Here is a 19,569-nt window from a genome sequence, read left to right as displayed (position 1 = left end):
AAAACTGCAGGGGGAGATTAATTCATGATTCTCTATGAGCCTTAAAGGGGTTACCACATCTACGATGTCTTCCTTCACACTGAGCCCCACACACCGATTGCCTCCTCTCTTGGACTGAAGACCATAAGCTTCACCCTCTCTTTATCCATTGTCCAGAGACTTATCGCACAGGTCAGGGTGTCTGTGCTCTCAGGAGTGAAGGCTCTGAGCATCACCCTCTATCCACACCAATGAATGAGCACACAAGCTATTTTAATGAATCAGCGTTACCCAGGACTCCACTCTTCTTGAATTGCAGCAGGAATCAATTATAGCTTCCCTCCAACAAAAGACATTTTTGGTTTATTTAACTTTTCACCTGGAGCAAGGATCTCAACTACCGTGCTCACACAGATTCATACCAATACACCAATCTAGGAATCAAACTCAAAATTTTCTATTTTAAAGGCAACAAGCCTAGTCCAAGGCAAGGGCACAACACCTGTAGATAGGAGGCCATAAACAAAGGTGAATTTTAAAGAATTCCTGAATCAATAACTGTGACAGGTTTAAAGTACAGAATTCCCAAACATGGGCATATCAGTTAAAAGCACAATGGGGAAAATGGGAGTAGGGGAGAAGCAAAGGAATGGAGCCTTTGTGGTAGGCAATTGGAGTTTATAAAGTTGAGGGAGTCTCCACAATTTATGTTCTATTTAAGTGAACCTCTGAACTGATAAGGACTATTTCATGAAGTGCTTATAGAGTCAGTTTCCTTGTTAGGCGTAGGCTGATAGTGTCAGCTATTTCAGATCATTCATCTATTTTCTTCTTATCCCCATGCCATCCATTCTGTCAAACTCCATTTCCCTCACTGTGCCAGTATTAGCTTTCTGCATATATGCAAGGTAAATTGGCAATCCTGATTCAGCATTCACTTTTTCAACCCTTGAAAAAGATTGTTTCCTTGACTAAAATGTTCCATTTTTTTATATGAGAGAACTCAGGAATCAAATTCCCCAGGACAACTCTCAAGATTTAAAACTAGCTATACATATTTCAGCATCATTACATATCAGAACTGATAATTGGTTTCCTTATATGTAAAGGTGCTGACAATGCACCTTCTTTGGTATTTCTAATTCTTAGTGCAATTTACATCTATGTGACTGATGGAAACAGGGTCCCATCCTATTTGAAGCCATAAAGAATGTCTTGTCTTTTTTCCATGTAGCATTGGATAAAACAAAACATTCAACTTAAAATGATTTTTTTTAAAAAAAGGAAGAGGCATTTGCTTCTACATCTGGGAATAAAGAAAAATGCAAATGCAACATGTGATCATTTGAACTTCCTTGCCCTGCACAAAACAGTCACCAACTCTCATCTGCAAAGAAACAAAAAGATGGACAATTTTTTAAAAAAGGCATAGAGCAAAGGGCAGATAACAGGAAGAGGATTCAGAGAATTAGCAACACAATTAGAGATGGGAACAGTGACTATATCCTTGATTTATTGTACACATTGTCACATGAAATCTAGTTAGATCTGAAACATGTTATAAAGTACAAGCATTTTATTGCAAGCTCAGTACAAACCTAGTGTAAACTATGATTTGGAGATGCCAGTGTTGGACTGGGATGTACAAAGTTAAAAATCACATGACACCAGGTTATAGTCCAATAGGTTTAATTGGAAGCACACTAGCTTTCGGAGTGACGGTCCTTCATCAGGTGATAGTGGAGGGCTCGATCGTAACACAGAATTTATAGCAAAAATTTACAGTGTGATGTAACTGAAATTATACATTGAAAAATTGATTGTCTGTTAAGCCTTTCATCTGTTCGAATACAGTGATAGTTTCACTTCTTTCATGTGTAAATCACAAAGCCTTTGTTTTAAAGTTGCATTCTCGGGTTAGTTGTTAACAATGGGTGATAGCTAGACAATATGTTGAAGGTGTTCCCTGTGTTCTCTATCTATGCCATGATGTTTACATTGTTATCTCACTTTTTAGATTAGAATCAGAGTTTTACATGAATTCATGCAGTTTTTGAGCAAAGTGTAATGTAACTCTGCAAGTACAAATTCACCCCACAAAATATGTGTGTGCATGTGGGTCTTTGTCTGTCTGTGTGTGTCTGTCTGGGGTGGGGGTTGTGAGTGTGAGAAAGTGTGTGTGTGTGTCTATAGTGAGTGCAGAGTGTCTTAACTCTGTAAGGGGGTGCATGTGAGAGTGTAGGAGTGTGTGTGTCTATAAAGGGTGTGTGTGGGTGTCTGTGTGTACCTGTGTCCGTGTGTGTGTGTGCGTAGGAATATCTGTGTGTGTGTGTAGTGCAATGGTGATCACCTGTAATGTGACATGAACCCAAGGTCCCGGTTCTTTCATGCCTCAACCGGGACCTTAGGTTCATGTCACATTACAGGTGATCGAGGAGAAAGTGAGGACTGCAGATGCTGGAGATCAGAGCTGAAAATGTGTTGCTGGAAAAGCGCCTCAGGTCAGGCAGCATCCAAGAAACAGGAGAATCGACATTTCGGGCATAAGCCAGGTGATCACCATTGCACTACACACACACACTCTCACACACACACACATATTCCTACACACACACGCACTCACATACACACGGACACAGGTACACAAGACGTGCACACAGACACCCACACACCCTTATAGACACACACACTCCCACATGCACCCACTCTGCACTCACTACACACACACACACACACTTTCTCACACTCACAACCCCCACTCCAGACAGACAGACACACACAGACAAAGACCCACATGCACACATATATTTTGTGGGGTGAATTTGTACTTGCAGTTACATTACATTTTGCTCAAAAACTGCATGAATTTATGTAAAACTCTGTTATCTCACTTTTTAGATTAGAATCAATCTAAACATCATGGCAGAGAACACAGGGGGCCAACACCTTCAACATATTGTCTAGCTATCACCATTGTTAACAGCTAACCCGAGAATGCAACTTTAAAACAAAGGTTTTGTGATTTACACATGAAAGTGAAATTATCACTGTATTCGAACAGATGAAAGGCTTAACAATCAATTTTTCAATGTATAATTTCAGTTACATCACACTGTAAATTTTTGCTATAAATTCTGTGCTACGATCGAGACCTCCGCTATCACCTGATGAAGGAGCGTCGCTCCGAAAGCTGGTGTGCTTCCAATTAAATCTGTTGGACTATAACCTGGTGTTGTGTGATTTTTAACTAGTGTAAACTACAATGACTGCGCTGTGAATTTAGCCTAATCTAATTAACATGCAATCACTGCTATTTTAGAGTTAGTGAACCAGATTTCACAATTGGGCCTCCAGATTCTCACAGTAAAATATTTCTAAAATACTTCCAGAAATATTTTTAAACCATCTCCTTTTTTCTAACTGAAATTTCTCATGTGTAAAATAGTGGTTCAATAAATCCAGAAAGTACTATTTCACAATCAAAAAATTAACATATACACAACATAAATTGAATCTGTACCAAATACTTTGACTTGAGGGCCTCAATGTTTTCCAAACATGTTCAAATTTTTAAATCCAAAGTTGAGGTTTTATGTTGAAATTGGATGGTGAAATCCCAGCATCTACAATGTTTTTAAATTTTCCAGGAGAAAGTGAGGTCTGCAGACGCTGGAGATCAAAGCTGAAACTTTATTGCTGGAACAGCACAGCAGGTCAGGCAGCATCTAGGGAACAGAAGATTCGACGTTTCGGGCACATGCCCTTCCTGAAGAAGGGCATGTGCCCGAAACGTCGAATCTTCTGTTCCCTAGATGCTGCCTGACCTGCTGTGCTGTTCCAGCAATAAAGTTCCAGCTTAAATTTTCCAGGCACACTGATGCTGTTAAATAATCAAATCACCTATACTAATGGAATATTTTAAACTATGACTTTCTATTCCTAGCTTTTCTTCAAAAATTTTTTAAAATGAGAAGCTGTAAACACGAAGAAATAAGTTACAAGTTATATCACACTGAGTCATAGAGCTGCACAGCACGGAAACAGACCCTTCGGTCCAACTCATCTATGCTGAACAGATGTCCTAACCTAGTCGGGTCCCATTTGCCGGCACTTGGCCCATATCCCTCTAATGGGCCAAATCCTTCCCATTCATATACCCATCCAGATTACTGTTAAATGTTGTAATTGTACCAATCTCCACCGCTTCCTTTGGCAACTCATTTCATACTTGCACCACTCGCTGCATAAAAAAGTTGCCCCTTAGATCCCTTTTAAATTTTTCCCCTCACCATAAACCTATGCCCTCTAGTTCTAGACTCCCCCAACCCAGTGAAAATACCTTGTCTATTTACTCTGTCCATGCCTCTCAATTTTATAAACCTGTATATGGTCACCCCTCAGCCTCTGACGCTCCAGAGAAAACAGCCCCAGCCTGTTCAGCCTCTCCCTATAGCTCAAATCCTCCAACCATGGTAACATCCTTGTAAATCTTTTCTGAACCTTTACAAGTTTCACAACATCCTTCTGATAGGAAGGAGACCAGAATTGCATACAAAAGTGGTCTAACCAATGTCCTGTACAGCCATAACATGACCCCCCCAACTGCTACACTCAATGCTCTGACCAATAAAGGAAAGCATACCAATTGCCTTCTTCACTATCTTATCCACCTGTGACTCTACTTTCAAGAAACTATGAACCTGCACTCCAAGGTCTCTTTGTTCAGCAACACTCCCTAGGTCCTTACCATTAAATGTATACGTCCTGCACTGATTTGCCTTTCCAAAATGCAGCACCTCACATTTATCTAAATTAAACTCCATCTGTTACTCCTCAGTCCATTGGTCCATCCAATCAAGATCCTGTTGTACTTGGAGGTAACCTTCTTTGCCATCCACTATCAATGTTGGTGTCATCTGCAAACTTACTATATCTCCAATGTTCACATCCAAATCATTTATATAAATGACCAACGGCAGTAGATCCAGCACTGATCATTGTGGTACGCCACTGGTCACAGGCCTCCAGTCTGAAAAGCAACCCTTCACACCACCCTCTGTCTTCTACCTTCGAGCCAGTTCTGTATCCAAACAGCTAGCTCTCCCTGTGTGCCATGAGGTCTAACCTTGCTAACGAGGCTACCAAGAGGAACTTTGTTGAACATCTTACTGAAGTCCATATAGATCTCGTCCAACTCTCTGCCCTCATCAATCCTCTTTGTTACTTCTTCAAAAAACTCAATCATTTGTTAGAGCTTATGTTGCATTCTCTCAAAATTAGAAATTACACAAGGTGATTGGAGTACATACAGTAGATTTTCAATTTATTTCATTACTATAAATCCATCATTTCAGCACGACTGTTCTAAAAGGATCAAGTGAATTAAATGAACATGCAAATTGGGCTGATATTGTAACAACTGATCAGTTTTTATGCGCAGGTGACAAGTTGAAAATCCACACTTCCAAAACTATGAAAAAGGGGGGGAATTTTACAACAATATGATAAAAGGAAATAGATGGAAATGTGTTGCTGGAAAAGCGCAGCAGGTCAGGCAGCATCTAGGGAACAGGAGAATCGACGTTTCGGGCATTAGCCCTTCTGGAAATACTCAAATAACAGGAAGTGAGATCAAGTTGGATCTAATAATAGATTAACATATTATAGGTTGTAGGACATAAACAACCCATGCGTTCTTTTAAGAAAAGCACAGAAATATCAAAATGTTAAAGAAACATGTTATTTAATGGCTTTAAAGTAAATAACACAATTCCAAAGGGGAGATCCACACAAGCTACAAGTAACAACAGAAACACAGTTTACATAAAGGGACTTTTAAATAAGGAACATGAAAAAAAATCCCTGTTTACAGTTCAAGTTATTGTACTATGCAATGACAACTAAACACATTTTTACAGTATAATACACTTACAAAAACAAGCTTGTTATAGTCTGCTATAACATAATCCAGTAACGTTAGGGAAGACATTCCATGAACCAAAATTTGGTAAGAAATAGTTTTACAATATATAAACACATCTAACTGGATAACTAAACAGCATCCAGAGAGACACAATTTAAAAAAACATGTTTGTTATCTTTATCAGTGCAAACGTATTTATACAAGGCAGTCTTGGCTGCTCTACTCCCTTCTGCATGAAGAAAAAAAGCTGTTTGCATTTGTACTTAATTTGATACTAATTCACTCAGTTATTCACAAGAAAAATCTGTATTCCTTTGAAATTAGTCTGTAAAAATAGACCAACACTTGATGCAATCTCCTCAGTAAAGGTGTCTATTCTTGTAGCTTTGCTATCTTTCAAAACCAGACATCAATTTAAATTACTATTATTGTATGGACATTAGTTTGGAAACCACGCTTCAAGGAGTTAAAGCACCAGTGTAAAAATTCAGAAGCAATAGTCTGGTGAAAGTTTATTTATGAAACGGTAACAGAGTTGCAAAGATAGAGGGGTGAAAAGATGGTGAAGCCACAAAGATAGAAAATCATGCTACATCGGAGGTTCTGCTACCATTTCATAAATGTATGGAGGTAGTTATGTGCAACATGAACAAAATCTTAACTACAGTGAAAAAAAAATGTCTATGTTACATACATTGAAGGCTATTTCAGATCAACCACTGCCATATAAGGATAATGCATCTCATCTGCAATGTTCTATTAAAGGTCCTACTGTTGATGTAACAGATCAGGCACACTTATCTCATTAACATATATACATTGCCAGTCTTTTATTAAAAAATGTTTTCCTTGCCAGGTCATATTTAAACAGTTTAAAAACAAACTGCATGTTCTTTTGTGGTCATAGTTTTCATATGAACCAAATTATAAATTCTTCTCGTAATATTTCTGCCATTCACATCTTTATGCCTGATATGTACTTTCACAATGTCACAGATATAACAGGATTTTGGTGCAGTAGCAATAACTGCCATTTTCCAAACAAAAAATTTTATTTGGTTTTCTTTTAAATACACATGTTGTGGGATAAGACTTGTAGTAAAGACAGCAAAACCCAACCCAGTTTAACATGGAGATGCAAAACTACAGGACTGGCTTCACATTTAAGCATCCTTCCAATCTGTGAAACTGCGGCATCATCAGAAGCTTTGGTGTAACAAAAGCCACAATATGAAGTAATTTAAATATCTGAAATGGCATCACAGAACACAAAGGCAGTAATGGGCACAAATTAGAGATTACAGTTAAGTGTGAAAAGAATCTGGCACTGTGCTAGAATTGGTACTAAATAAAACACAGACCCAGGCTGCATGAGCCACTGTATCTAACAAACAGCTTTCCAGTACCATTTTATCTCTAACATCTGTGGCATCATGCACTTAAGCAATACATGCTTATTGATAATGCATGACAATAAACTATGCCAGGCCTCAGACTAATCAACCAAGAGTGCTAAGGTTCCACAATCAAGCTCATATATAAACTGCAGTGTGGAAAGTACTTAAGCTCGTTATAGGAGGGAGCGATTTATAGCAATATATTAATGGGACCCAGGTAAAGTGTTGGGTTGCTCAAATTTTGTCTCGCAGTGATTGAAATGCCTCAATTGTACTGCTTACTAACTTTTTCATACATGCAAAAAATATTTTTCTTAATTTGAGAGCTGCTTATTCAGCATTTTCTCTGAAGTATATTTATTTGCACAAAAAATGCACATTTAATTCACATATCATATTGATATAAGATTTACAACAACTGTAAAACTTGTAGCAATTTAATTTTTTTCTCTACAGGGTTTGCTTTTGACACCTTCAATATTTATTTATATGTACAGTAACGAGATGTATAATCTTGTACAATAAAAAAGTCAGACATTATTTTACCTTTCAATAGTGCAACATGTATCTGTTGGTACCATATAGCTTTTAACAATGCTTATTGGAAATCACTGACCATAAGTTTGAAGATAGTATCTTCAGGTGTGTAAGACAGTCACGTATGTGCTTGTTCAGATTTAACACATGCACTGGTTTCACAAAATCACAGGAGTTATTTTGCTGGTTTCAAAATGCTCTAAAGACGATTACTTCTAAACATGAAGTTGTCATAGAATACCATCAAGAAACCAAGTCATGAAGTGCAAACGAATTTGTGCTTTTTTTCTCTTCTTTATCAAAATCGCAATGGACGTTTCATGCAGTATGATGTAGGCGAATGCCATGCAGTAAGCTGCATTACCCACTCAATACCTAAAGAATGAAGAAGTAAAATTAATAAGTACTTATGAAAAAAGCTCCAAATCATATAAATGGCTTCTACATTTAGTTTACACCTCTTTTTAAAATGTATGAGCATGCCTGATGGTGTCATTGTGTTTCAAATCTCTCGAGGTGCAGGTGTATGACTGCTGAGGGTGTGATACAGAATATGTAGCTGACAGCTACGACTAACAGTGCTCAAACACTGGTAACGGAAGCTAGACACTTCATGGGCTTCTGCAGTTTCTCAGGTTCACTTGGTGCAGGATCTGTAGTTGTTCGGAAACTGAATGCTGACGTGCCTCCATGTCCCGGACTAAGAGCAGGGTTCTGACGCCTGTTGCTTTCTACTACGCTTGAAGTGTTAGAGGCCAGACTTTCACGAGTACTGAAAGACACCATGGATGGAAAAACATTAATGCTTCCAAACACTAATGCCACAACATTTAATCCTTCACAACTTTTGGCCTCATTGGGTGACTCAACTCAAAGAGGCCAGAAGTCTCCATTGTGTAGGAAATATAAAGTTTCAATGTATTGCAAAAGATATTGCTCTTCCAAAGTTTTGGTGGCAATGGAGTGGGGAGACATATTCAGGATGCTGCAGAAATTTTGGCATTACATTTGAAATGACAGTATCAGAATTTGAAGCTGTTACTTGGTGCAACGGAACTATATAGTACTCTACTGCAATCCTTTATCAGTACATACATATTTTTTCACAAGTGGTACATCTTTCACTGCCGGATATGGTTAGTTTATAAGTAAAAATGATGGTGCTTCCAAAATAAAAATGTAATCTTTAATCTTCTCAACCTCCAATTTTTGCTGAAAGTGCTAACAGTTATCATAAGAATCAAAATCAAGAATGGCTTAGAACAAATAGCAAAGCAAAACCGCATTAATTTCAAGCAGAATGAAAGAGGGTCCACTATGTTAGATTTATTATTAATATCAAATTTAATGCAGGCAGACTCCCTCGGTTCCTTTCTGCTACACATTTAAGGCCCAGATGAGACAGTACATTAGAACAGTATTTTCACCAACCTGGAGCAATTTCAGCTCATTGGCAGGATGAGACCCCCCCATCCCCACCCCCCCACCCAACATAACCTTTCATGCTCCAAAGCAAATGGCCAAGTATATGGAACTCTAGACCAGTTAACATTGGACATGTATGCCCCTTGTTCAAAAAGGGGAGTAGGGATAATCCTAGTAACTATAGGCCGGTGAGTCTCACTTCTGTTGTGGGCAAAGTCTTAGAGAGAATAGTAAGGGATAGGATTTATGCACATCTGGATAGGAATAATGTGATCAACGATAGTCAGCATGGTTTTGTGAAGGGCAGGTCGTACCTCACAAACCTTATTGAATTCTTTGAAAAGGTGACGAAGGAGGTTAATGAGGGGAAAGCGGTAGATGTGGTATATATGGATTTTAGTAAGGCGTTTGATAAGGTTCCCCATGGTAGGCTACTGCAGAAAATACGGAGATATGGCATTGAGGGTGAGTTGGAGGTTTGGATTAGGAATTGGCTGGATGGAAGAAGACAGAGGGTAGTAGTTGATGGCAAAGTTTCTTCATGGAGTGCCGGGTGACTTGATTGTGGTGTACAAGATGATTAGGGGGTTAGATAGGGTTGACAGTGTGTACCTTTTCCCGCGTATGGAGTCGGGTATTACAGGGGGGCATAGCTTTAAATTAAGGGGTGGTAGGTATAGGACAGATGTTAGGGGTAGATTTGGCATATGGCGTACTGGCTTTTATTGGTAGAGGAATTGAGTTCCGGAGCGCTGCGGTCATGTTGCAGTTGTATAAGACTCTGGTGCGGCCGCATCTGGAATATTGTGTGCAGTTTTGGTTGCCATACTATAGGAAGGATGTGGAGGCACTGGAACGGGTGCAGAGGAGGTTTACCAGGATGTTGCCTGGTATGGAAGGAAGATCGTATGAGGAAAGACTGAGACACTTGGGGCTGTTTTCATTAGAGAAAAGAAGGTTTAGGGGTGACTTGATTGAGGTGTACAAGATGATTAGGGGGTTAGATAGGGTTGACAGTGTGAACCTTTTCCCGCGTATGGAGTCGGGTATTACAAGGGGGCATAGCTTTAAATTAAGGGGGGGTAGATATAGGACTGAAGTTAGGGGTAGGTTCTTCACTCAGCGAGTCGTAAGTTCATGGAATGCCCTGCCAGCAGCAGTGGTGGACTCTCCCTCTTTATGGGCATTTAAGCGGGCATTGGATAGGTATATGGAGGATAGTGGGTTAGTATAGGTTAGGTGGGCTTGGATCGGCGCAACATCGAGGGCCAAAGGGCCTGTACTGCGCTGTATTGTTCTATGTTCTATGTTCTATACCCATAATCTTTTTGTGCTAAATAGGCAGTTTTATTCAGATGATCCATTACAAAAACGAGTAATTTTCAAATTTTGCATTGAATTCAATCATATTTTTAACCAAAAAGTTTCTGATGATAATGTTTAAGTATGAGAAACCGATTGTCCAAACTATTGAACAATAGTCTTCATTGCATATTGACTAACGGTTATTAATTTCACTGCGATACAGTAAATGTTTCTAATATTTTTAATTCTTTCTTTTTAGTTCTTTCAACTCAAATAGGACATATATCCTAAATATATTGCTTCAGGTAGGAAGTAACCATTGCTGAAAGTCACATCAGATTTTTGGGAATGTATAGCCCAAGTGCTTCGAACTATTTGAGATGATAAAACACTTTTCATGGGCAGGAGGAGAAAGTTCAAACCAGAAGCATAAAGTCAGAGCATTACTTCAAAAGGAACTTTCCTTTATATTCTCTGATGAGATGCCAAGATTATTCCACTAATTCACTTGAACTGAGAGACTCACCAGGATATTGAGGGCAGTTAAGGATCAACCATGGTGCTGCGGGTTTGAGTCACATAGAAGGCCAGACCAAGTAGAGACAGAATCTCGCCTTATTTAGTGAACTAGGTGGATTCTTACAAGTGTTAAATAACTGTTGTCAATGTCATCATTATTGAGACTAGTTTTTATATTCCAGATTTATTAAATTGATTTTAAAAGTCTGCCAGCTGCTGTGGTGGGATTTAAAATCTGTCCCCCCACTCCTCTCCCCAAGCATCTGTCACTAGATGACTAGACCATTACCACCAATCACTACTTCATCATCTCCTGCTTCTCAGCAAGAGAAAGCATATTAGTTTGTTTATAAACTTCTCAATACAGCTTAAAAGAATTTATAAACATAATATATACTGTTAGAGTAAATCACATTTTGCGTAAGGCCACAACCAGACAATTCTCAATTTTTATCCCTATATTTTACATGTTTTAACTTGTGTTGGCTACTTTCAAAGTCCTGTACAATGAAATAATCTAGCACAAAATCAAAAATATAGTACATGTCTCAAATGAATGACTGCTTGGATTTGTCATTTGCTTGCTTACCGTGGAGAATTAAATCCACTGTCTACAGTGATACTGCTGCTGTCCATACTATCTAATCGAGCAGAATGTAAAGCTTTCTGGCTGGTACTGTTGTCACTCTCTTTTGGGCTCAGAAGAGTTAGATTCTTTTCAAATTTTCTCTGGAGATTTTTCTCTTTCTCTCGTTCTAACAACCACTGCACAGTCCCACCATCATCTCGGCTTTTACCCTCCTCTTGGTTTTTGTTGATCCCATCTTCTGAGTCATCATCAGACACATTATAGTAGTCAAAGGAAGATTCCTGATGTCCTGTTTCATCCTCTTGTCCCTGTAGGACAGGCAGTGATTGCGCCACACTTATTAGGCCAACAAAGTTCTCACAGTCTGGATGAAGCACCTCCGATGGTTTATGTTGGGGTTCATATAAAGTGGGTTCCTGATAATTATTCTCCATGTGATTTACAGATTGAATTTCTGACTGTGATTTAAATACTTGTCCATTTGGCAATGATGGGGGAGATGCCTGCCCAGCTACAGGCAAATTAACGCTATTCATATCTATCGTTTCTGGATAATGTTTCTGCTGCAGTGACAATTGCTCAAGCTGTCCATTCACATTCTCTTCAATAGGTGGGTGCTTCAAGAACCTATCCAGAGGAGACAGCTTCTTGACACCATCTGACAAGGTTAACGTATCATAATCTTTAAACAGACACTCATCATTACAGTTAGCTGATGGAGAAGACACAGCCTGAGAAGTCTCCTTGGATGCATTACACTGAAAGTAATCATCAGCTTTTGCATCGATAGTACAGTCAGGTTCATCATTTTTAGGCAAACCATCTCCAAGTCTTGGGTGCTCCACTGGATTGCAGGCTTCACTAATTGTTGCTGCCTCATCAATATTTACACATTCCGGTATGCTTGGCTCAGTAACATGATTTGATGACAATCCTGGTCTGTGGTGACTGAGTAATTTGGAAGAACGTAATTTGTTATTATTTGACTGGCTTTCATCCACACTGCATTCTTGCATCTCTTCTGCTGTGCCTGATAAAGTCATGCCAAGAGGTCGATTAGAATTATCCATTGACCTAGACCTCTCCTTGGCTTTGCTGGCCCTATCAGTTCTTGATTTTCTGTCTTGAGTATGGCTGTGGCTCCGATGAACCTTGGATTGCAAACTTTCCCGAGAATGTTCATGAAATCGGCTCTCCATCCTTCGCTTGTAAAGATCACCAGACACATCCCATTCGGGGGTCACAGGAAAATGAGATTCAACCATGTTAATTTTATCATGTGAGAGAAACCCATTATCACCCTTCATTTCTACAGTGGCACTTTTCTCACATGGGGATCTGGTAATTGGGTCATAAAACTCATACTCTCTGGATTCTGCAACATCCAGATGGGTATCTTCCGATTGTTCCCCTTTCGGAGCCCTGGACTTGCTGTGTGACCGGGATTTACCATGGGACTTCTTGTGACTTCTACTTTTTTTGCTCTTGCCACTATGCTGGGCGGATGAGCCTGCTTTATTTCTGTGGGCCTTATCTTCTTCCAACTTCTTCATTAGCGCTGTGTGCTTCATGACGTTTTCCACCGTCAGGTCTGGATTAATCCGTTTGATTATCTCCTGTTCCACTTCCCTTGGTATAGAGGTTGGATTGTCCTCATCACGTAATGGCCATTCCTCGGGAGGGAACTGGGCTGAAAAATTCACTAACTGTTTTGACTTGTCTTTTTTAAAGCTCAATCTGAACAATTTCAGTCCAAATTTTTTGGATTGCTTTTCTCCATCCTTGGGTTTTGGCAACGTTTCAGTTTTGTATGAACAGTTAACTGTACTCCTGCTTTTCTCAGTCTGGGTTACCGGCATCTGGCTGAAAGAAGGAGGGCAATAGGAATCTTTACATTCCTTCATTGATCTTTTCTGGAGAGTGGAGGAATGATTGTGAAATTCTTCTCTAAAACAGTTGCAAGAATCACAATGGTTTCTGTGATGAGCTCTGTCTCGGAGGCAGCCAGAGTTCGAAGGAGTTATAGTCCCTAGCTGTGGTGAAGTACATCGAGCCCGGTCAGGTATCCTTTCATCTAGATGGTACCATTTACTATTTGTTCTTATGAGAGAAGGGGTGATAAAATAAGTCTGAGGAGTTACAATGAAATATCCATCAGGAGTTGGGTAAATTTTCCGCTCTCTTACGAGCATGTTCAATGTATGGCGAAGAATATCTTGACTAGGTGTTGGGACCCCTATAAATTAAAGAGTAAAAACATTTAAACAAGACTTATTACGATTCAATATGGTCATTTTCTACTGAAAAATTAAAAATCACTTAAGTGATTTTATGCATTTAAATACTAGTGATCTTAAATATAATTTACTCTACTTGTACAGTGAATACAACTGTTCAGTACAAAAACTTCACAAGATTCATTAATAATGAGAAAAATTACAGAATGCTGACTTGGTTAAATAGCAACTATTGTTTTCACGACATATCCAAGGTGAAGAGTCTGAAACTGTAAAGCAATTGTTCCTGGTAACAGGTATGCTAACCATATATAAAGCTAGTTACGTTATTTTTCAGTCAAGGCACTGGGATGTTGCAGCACAGTCAGTCAGTCAAAAAAAGGACACTCCATCTGTCTTGCTCTGGATTATTACTCCCTGCTGAAAGAGCTGCAATATGGTACAAAATAATGGAAAACATTGTAATACTCAGGTTGCCTTAATTTTCAGGATGTTGTGGGATAGGTTTTGATGAGTAGTAATAAATCATCAAAAGGGAAGAATTTTAAGAAACATTAAAATCATTTCTATTTACAGTTTAAAACAAGACTTGACGTTAAAAAATAGCTAAGTCAGACTGTATGTGCAGAGTTGGAAAGAGTTAACAAAATCAGACAATGAGCAAATTTTTGATCCCTGGTGAATGATGATGTTTTGGCACGAGGTTGTAGTGTGGCTGTATCCCTGTGTGGAATTTCCCCATCAAGGTGATTAAAAACATTCAATTTACATTGGACATGCCATTTAGCAAAGGCTAATGAGTACAGAAAGAGAGACAAAGAACAGTGGGAAAATTCAATCACCCCATATTGCGCTTACATGTCCGGTGGCTGGATCAAGAACTGGCAATGGGAGGAGGTTAGGAAATGGTGTGCGCAATCCAAGGAAACTGAAAGAGAGCAGGAAAAATGGAAATGAAAAATAAAAATGGCTGGATGGGGTTTGTCGGAGGTGGTTAGGCAGCTGTCAGAGTGAATGTACTACAGGGAGAGAATTCCTGTGTGATGGTGAGGGGTCAGGCTCCCAGTCAAGATAGAAGCATGGACTGCAGTGGTGACTTCACAGTATTAAGCCTCGATCTCTGATCTTTGCTCATGTTCAGACAAGTGGAGCCTTGCAACGTAAGTCTTGTAATGTAGTAAAATGATGGATGTGTTTATAAACAATGTATGATTTAATTAAACACAGTGCAAAATCTCACCCTATCCTCCCTCCGCAGTGTGGTGCTGATTCACAGATTAACAAGGTTCATTTTAAATTCTTGGTCTGTGCTGATCTCATCCAGGACACAGCTGTAGTAGTTACTACTGGACTTAGTGATCTAGGTTTAGGGAGAGACACATTAAAAAGAAACTAAGATAGAGCTTTCACTCTTCAATATTATCCGCAAAAAGTAGATGTGGACCTTGATTGATGGAAGGATCAGGTACTTAATGTCACCATTGAAGACACTCATATCAAGAACAGTCACTTTGATAAGGAATCAGGAACCATCAGCAACTTGTTACTGGCCAAGAATTCGTCACCACCCTCGCAAAAACCAGAAACAAAATTTGGAATTTTAGCTTTGGTATTCTAATGGCAATTGGAGCACCCACTTCCATTTAAAACTAGATAAACGATTCTCAGTGCAGTTTTCTAATGTTTTTGGAAATTGACTGTCCCCACTCACAAGAGAAGACTGCACAGTTTTAACTGGAAAATACCATCATTCTCAGCACGGAGTCAAAAGTGGAGAATTGAGACTTTCGTGCAGTATCTGGCCGATGTTACAATGCAGTAATATCACCATCTTTTCTTAAAGATGTGAACAGTCTGTCCGCTTAGGTGGACATGATCCCATGGTGCCAGATCAAGCACAGCAAGGAAACTCTTCTTGCTGTTTTGGTCAAAGATGATCCTTCAACCAACAATCACTAAATCAGAATATGTGGTGATTACCCCACTATGGTTTGTGGACTAGTTTGCACAAATTGACTATCATATTTGAAATTACAATTCAAAAGTATTTAACTGGCCATAACACATTTCCAGAATTTGAGAAACATAAATACAAGCCTTTTCTTGTTTTGTTCCTTGGTGTCCACCCTTTCCCATTCTACAACAAATTAGTGGTCTGCATCAGCTGCTGGTGTTCTTGAACAGGAACTCATGCCACTGGAGGAACAAGCACTACCTCATTTACACTGTTGGGTCTTATCCAATGCTGGCACTCTTATAGAAATGCAGCACTGTGTTGGATCAGATATTTGCCCTTGCCATTACCTTGTGCCTAGTACTAAAATGACCAGATCAGGGTAAAATTGGTTTGTTTGATAACACTCCACTAACGTATCTTGGAGCAATTTACCACATAAATGCTATTTAACAAGAAATCATCATTTGTACGGCCACTGCAACAAAGCAAAGAGGTTAGACAGACTTTTGTGCTATCCAATTATTTTATGATATAGCATAGAATGAGATAGTGATTCCACCTTGCCTGAGCCAGCTATTTGAAGGAGTTTTCTAAACCATCACAGTACTCCTTCCACAGAACCCCAAAAGCATTATGGCACATAAGGCCATTCGGTTCACTGTGTCTGCATCAGCTTATTAAACTAACCATCCATCCCAATTCCACTTTCCCTCATAGGTTTCAGTCCTTCAGGTTCAGATCGTGGTTCCTTTTAAAAGAGTCAAGTATTTCTGCCTCAAAACCAAAATAGGACAGTGAACTTCAGACACCCACCGTAATCTGTGTCGAACAGTTTTCAGATCCTCTGGAACCCTCCTGTGCCTCCTGGTGACTGACTGCTTCACTAACAGAACACCATCCACTCTATCCAAGCTCTTCTTTATTTGATGACCTCTCAGCTCCCTCTACTTCTAAGGAAAGCATTCAAAGCCTATCCAATCTTTCCGCATAGCAGTAATTATCAAACCCTTGCAACATGCTTATAAATCTCCCCTGTACTCTCTCTCTAGATCAATTATGTCCTTCCTGTAATGTGATGAACAGAATGGTGGCTAAAGTTGTGACCCAGTTTTTAACAGCTTCAGCATTACATCCCTGCTCTTGCATTCAATCTTTCTTTACCACCTTACCTACCTGTCCTGCCACTTTTGGTCATTGTGAACATGTACTGCAAAGGCTCCTCATTTCCTCTACCCATCTCAATACCCTTCTGTATATTGTGTATTCCTTGCTCAGATTGCTCTGCCCAAATGCATACCTTAGTATATGTCCAGATTAGAATTCCATTTGCCACTAGTCCACCTACTCAACCAGAACATTGAAATCATCCTGCTGTCAATAGCTGCCCTCTTCACAATCAACCACGCAGGTGTATTTCCCAATCATGCCCCCGCAACATTTGAAATTTAAAATCATTAGTGAACAGCAGAAAAAGTACATGACCCACTACTGAATCCTGTGGCAGTGATTTCTACTGGAAACTACTTTGCAGTTGTCGTTAGCCCCATGAACTTTTCCTTCAACTAGTTACTCAATTTAGATTTAGATTAGATTACAGTGTGGAAACAGGCCCTTCGGCCCAACAAGTCCACACCGACCCGCCGAAGCGAAACCCACCCATACCCCTACATTTACCCCTTACCTAACACTACAGGCAATTTAGCATGGCCAATTCACCTGACCCTGCACATCTTTGTGATGGTGGGAGGAAACCGGAGCACCCGGAGGAAACCCACGCAGACACGGGGAGAACGTGCAAACTCCACACAGTCAGTCGCCTGAGGCGAGAATTGAACCCGGGTCTCTGGCGCTATGAGGCAGCAGTGCTAACCTCTGTGCCACCGTGCCGCCCACAATTTCACTTCATTGAATCTGTTTCCAAATGCTGTGTCCAGCAGTGCATTTCAGATCGTAAGAACTTGCGTAAAATGGTAAGAAGCTGTGCAAGTATCATTGCTTCCTAAGCCACAGGATCTCATGCAACTGGCTGAATGCTGGAAGGTAGAACTGCTGGAAACTGGAACATTAATTTCTGTCCTTTTAATGAATACAGTAAATTCACCTTTCAAATACAGCAGTCTGTGCGAGACCCACCTTCAGGATCCTGCGCTGGCCTTGCACAATATGGAAATGTGCAATTCTTAAAATGATTCAAGATGGCGGCAACCCAGCAAGTCTGAGTCTGTAGTACTCTGCCCAAGACTCAGGCAAAGTGGGCTGCCCGCCTCCACCACAGCCTCTAAAACATTTTAAATAACTTTTACCCAGCATATTTAGTCATTTTGCACCAAACTTGAACAGTTTGGTGCTGTGCTTAAAATGATAAAGGAAAAAATGCCCGCAGCTCGCAACAGGCAGGAACCCCTCCCCCACCTCCTCCAGCAGCAGCGGAGACGTCCACGGCTGCCTCGGGGGACTTACCCGCAGAGGCGAGCCTGGTCTCCATAATTAACAAGCTGCAGGAGAGGATCGATGCCTTCATTGAAGAATCCAGGACCAGGTGGGAGTCACTCTCGGTCGTGCTGCAAAAGCACGACCAAGAAATTGAAAAGCTCGAACATCGCGTTGGAGGGGTGGAGCTAAAGGCCTCGGGTGGCACGGTGGCACAGTGGTTAGCACTGCTGCCTCACAGCGCCAGAAACCCGGGTTCAATTCCCGCCTCAGGCGACTGACTGTGTGGAGTTTGCACATTCTCCCCGTGTCTGCGTGGGTTTCCTCCGGGTGCTCCGGTTTCCTCCCACAGTCCAAAGATGTGCAGGTTAGGTGAATTAGCCATGCTAAATTGCCCGTAGTGTTAGGTAAGGGGTAGATGTAGGGGTATGGGTGGGTTGCGCTTCGGCGGGGCGGTGTGGACTTGTTGGGCCGAATGGCCTGTTTCCACACTGTAAGTAATCTAATCTTGGAGACTGCCGCTGAATCGACCGTGGGCCGGGTCCAGGCTCTCGAACAGTGAGTCCGGACCTTAGAGGAGCACAATGACGACCTCTATAATAGAGGTCGTTGAAAAAAATATTCAGTTGCTGGGCCTTCCCAAATGGGAAGAGGAAGGCCAGCTGGCAGTTTTTTTTGAGCAATGGCTCCCTGAAATATTAAAGCTGGAGTCCGGATCAGGCCAGGTACGGGTAGAATGGGCCCACTGGGTTGCTATATGCAGGCCCGGGTCAGACCAGCGCCCCCGCCCAGTCCTGTTCCGGCTCCAATGCTACAGAGAGAAACAGATACTCCTAGAAGCCTCTAGAATCCTGGGGAAGGATTCCCAAGCCATGGAGTACAAGGGCTCTAGGATTATGCTATTCCAGGATTTTTCTCCAGCCGTGGTCTGCAAAAGGAGGGCATTTATGAGGTGAAGAAGCGTCTGAGAGATTTAACCATCCAGTATTCCTTGCGTTACCCAGCAACGCTGTGCTTCAGCCATGAAGGATCCATTTATAACTTTGGATCACCAGAGAAGGCTAAAGAATTTTTGGACTCTCTTAAAGACTGTAAGAATTAAACCGTATGGTTAATTATGCTATTTTGCACCCCCCCTTCCCCTGGATTACCTTTTCTCGTTTCATCCCCTTTATTGTTTGATATCGTCTCCGGGGTGCAGTGAGGGGGGCTTATTTATTTGTTACCTATTATGTGATTTTCTTATTGTTTACAGGCTTAGTTGATTCGTG

The 19,569-nt window shown here is 40.5% G+C and overlaps 1 protein-coding gene across 8 annotated transcripts in view; it reads right to left on the bottom strand.

Annotated features, from left to right (window-relative positions):
- Window positions 1-5,705: 5,705 nt before the first annotated feature.
- The window catches only part of LOC122557644 (storkhead-box protein 2-like), a 323,710-nt gene continuing 309,846 nt past the window's right edge, over window positions 5,706-19,569 (bottom strand). For 6 of the 8 annotated variants that reach the window (XM_043705438.1, XM_043705449.1, XM_043705473.1 and 3 more), the window contains 2 exons: window positions 11,675-13,910; window positions 5,706-8,608 (listed from right to left, as the gene is read on the bottom strand). In XM_043705438.1, the coding sequence (XP_043561373.1) occupies window positions 8,419-8,608; window positions 11,675-13,910 (2,426 nt within the window). In that variant the 3' untranslated portion in view covers window positions 5,706-8,418. Of the gene's footprint in view, window positions 8,609-11,674; window positions 13,911-15,151; window positions 15,255-19,569 lie in introns of those variants that run through there. The other 2 variants (XM_043705495.1, XM_043705457.1) reach the window with 2 other exon arrangements.

The sequence above is a fragment of the Chiloscyllium plagiosum genome, chromosome 2 (genome assembly GCF_004010195.1).
Source record: "Chiloscyllium plagiosum isolate BGI_BamShark_2017 chromosome 2, ASM401019v2, whole genome shotgun sequence".
NCBI classification, from domain to species: Eukaryota; Metazoa; Chordata; class Chondrichthyes; order Orectolobiformes; family Hemiscylliidae; genus Chiloscyllium; species Chiloscyllium plagiosum.
This window is presented reverse-complemented; position numbering and strand designations above follow the sequence as displayed.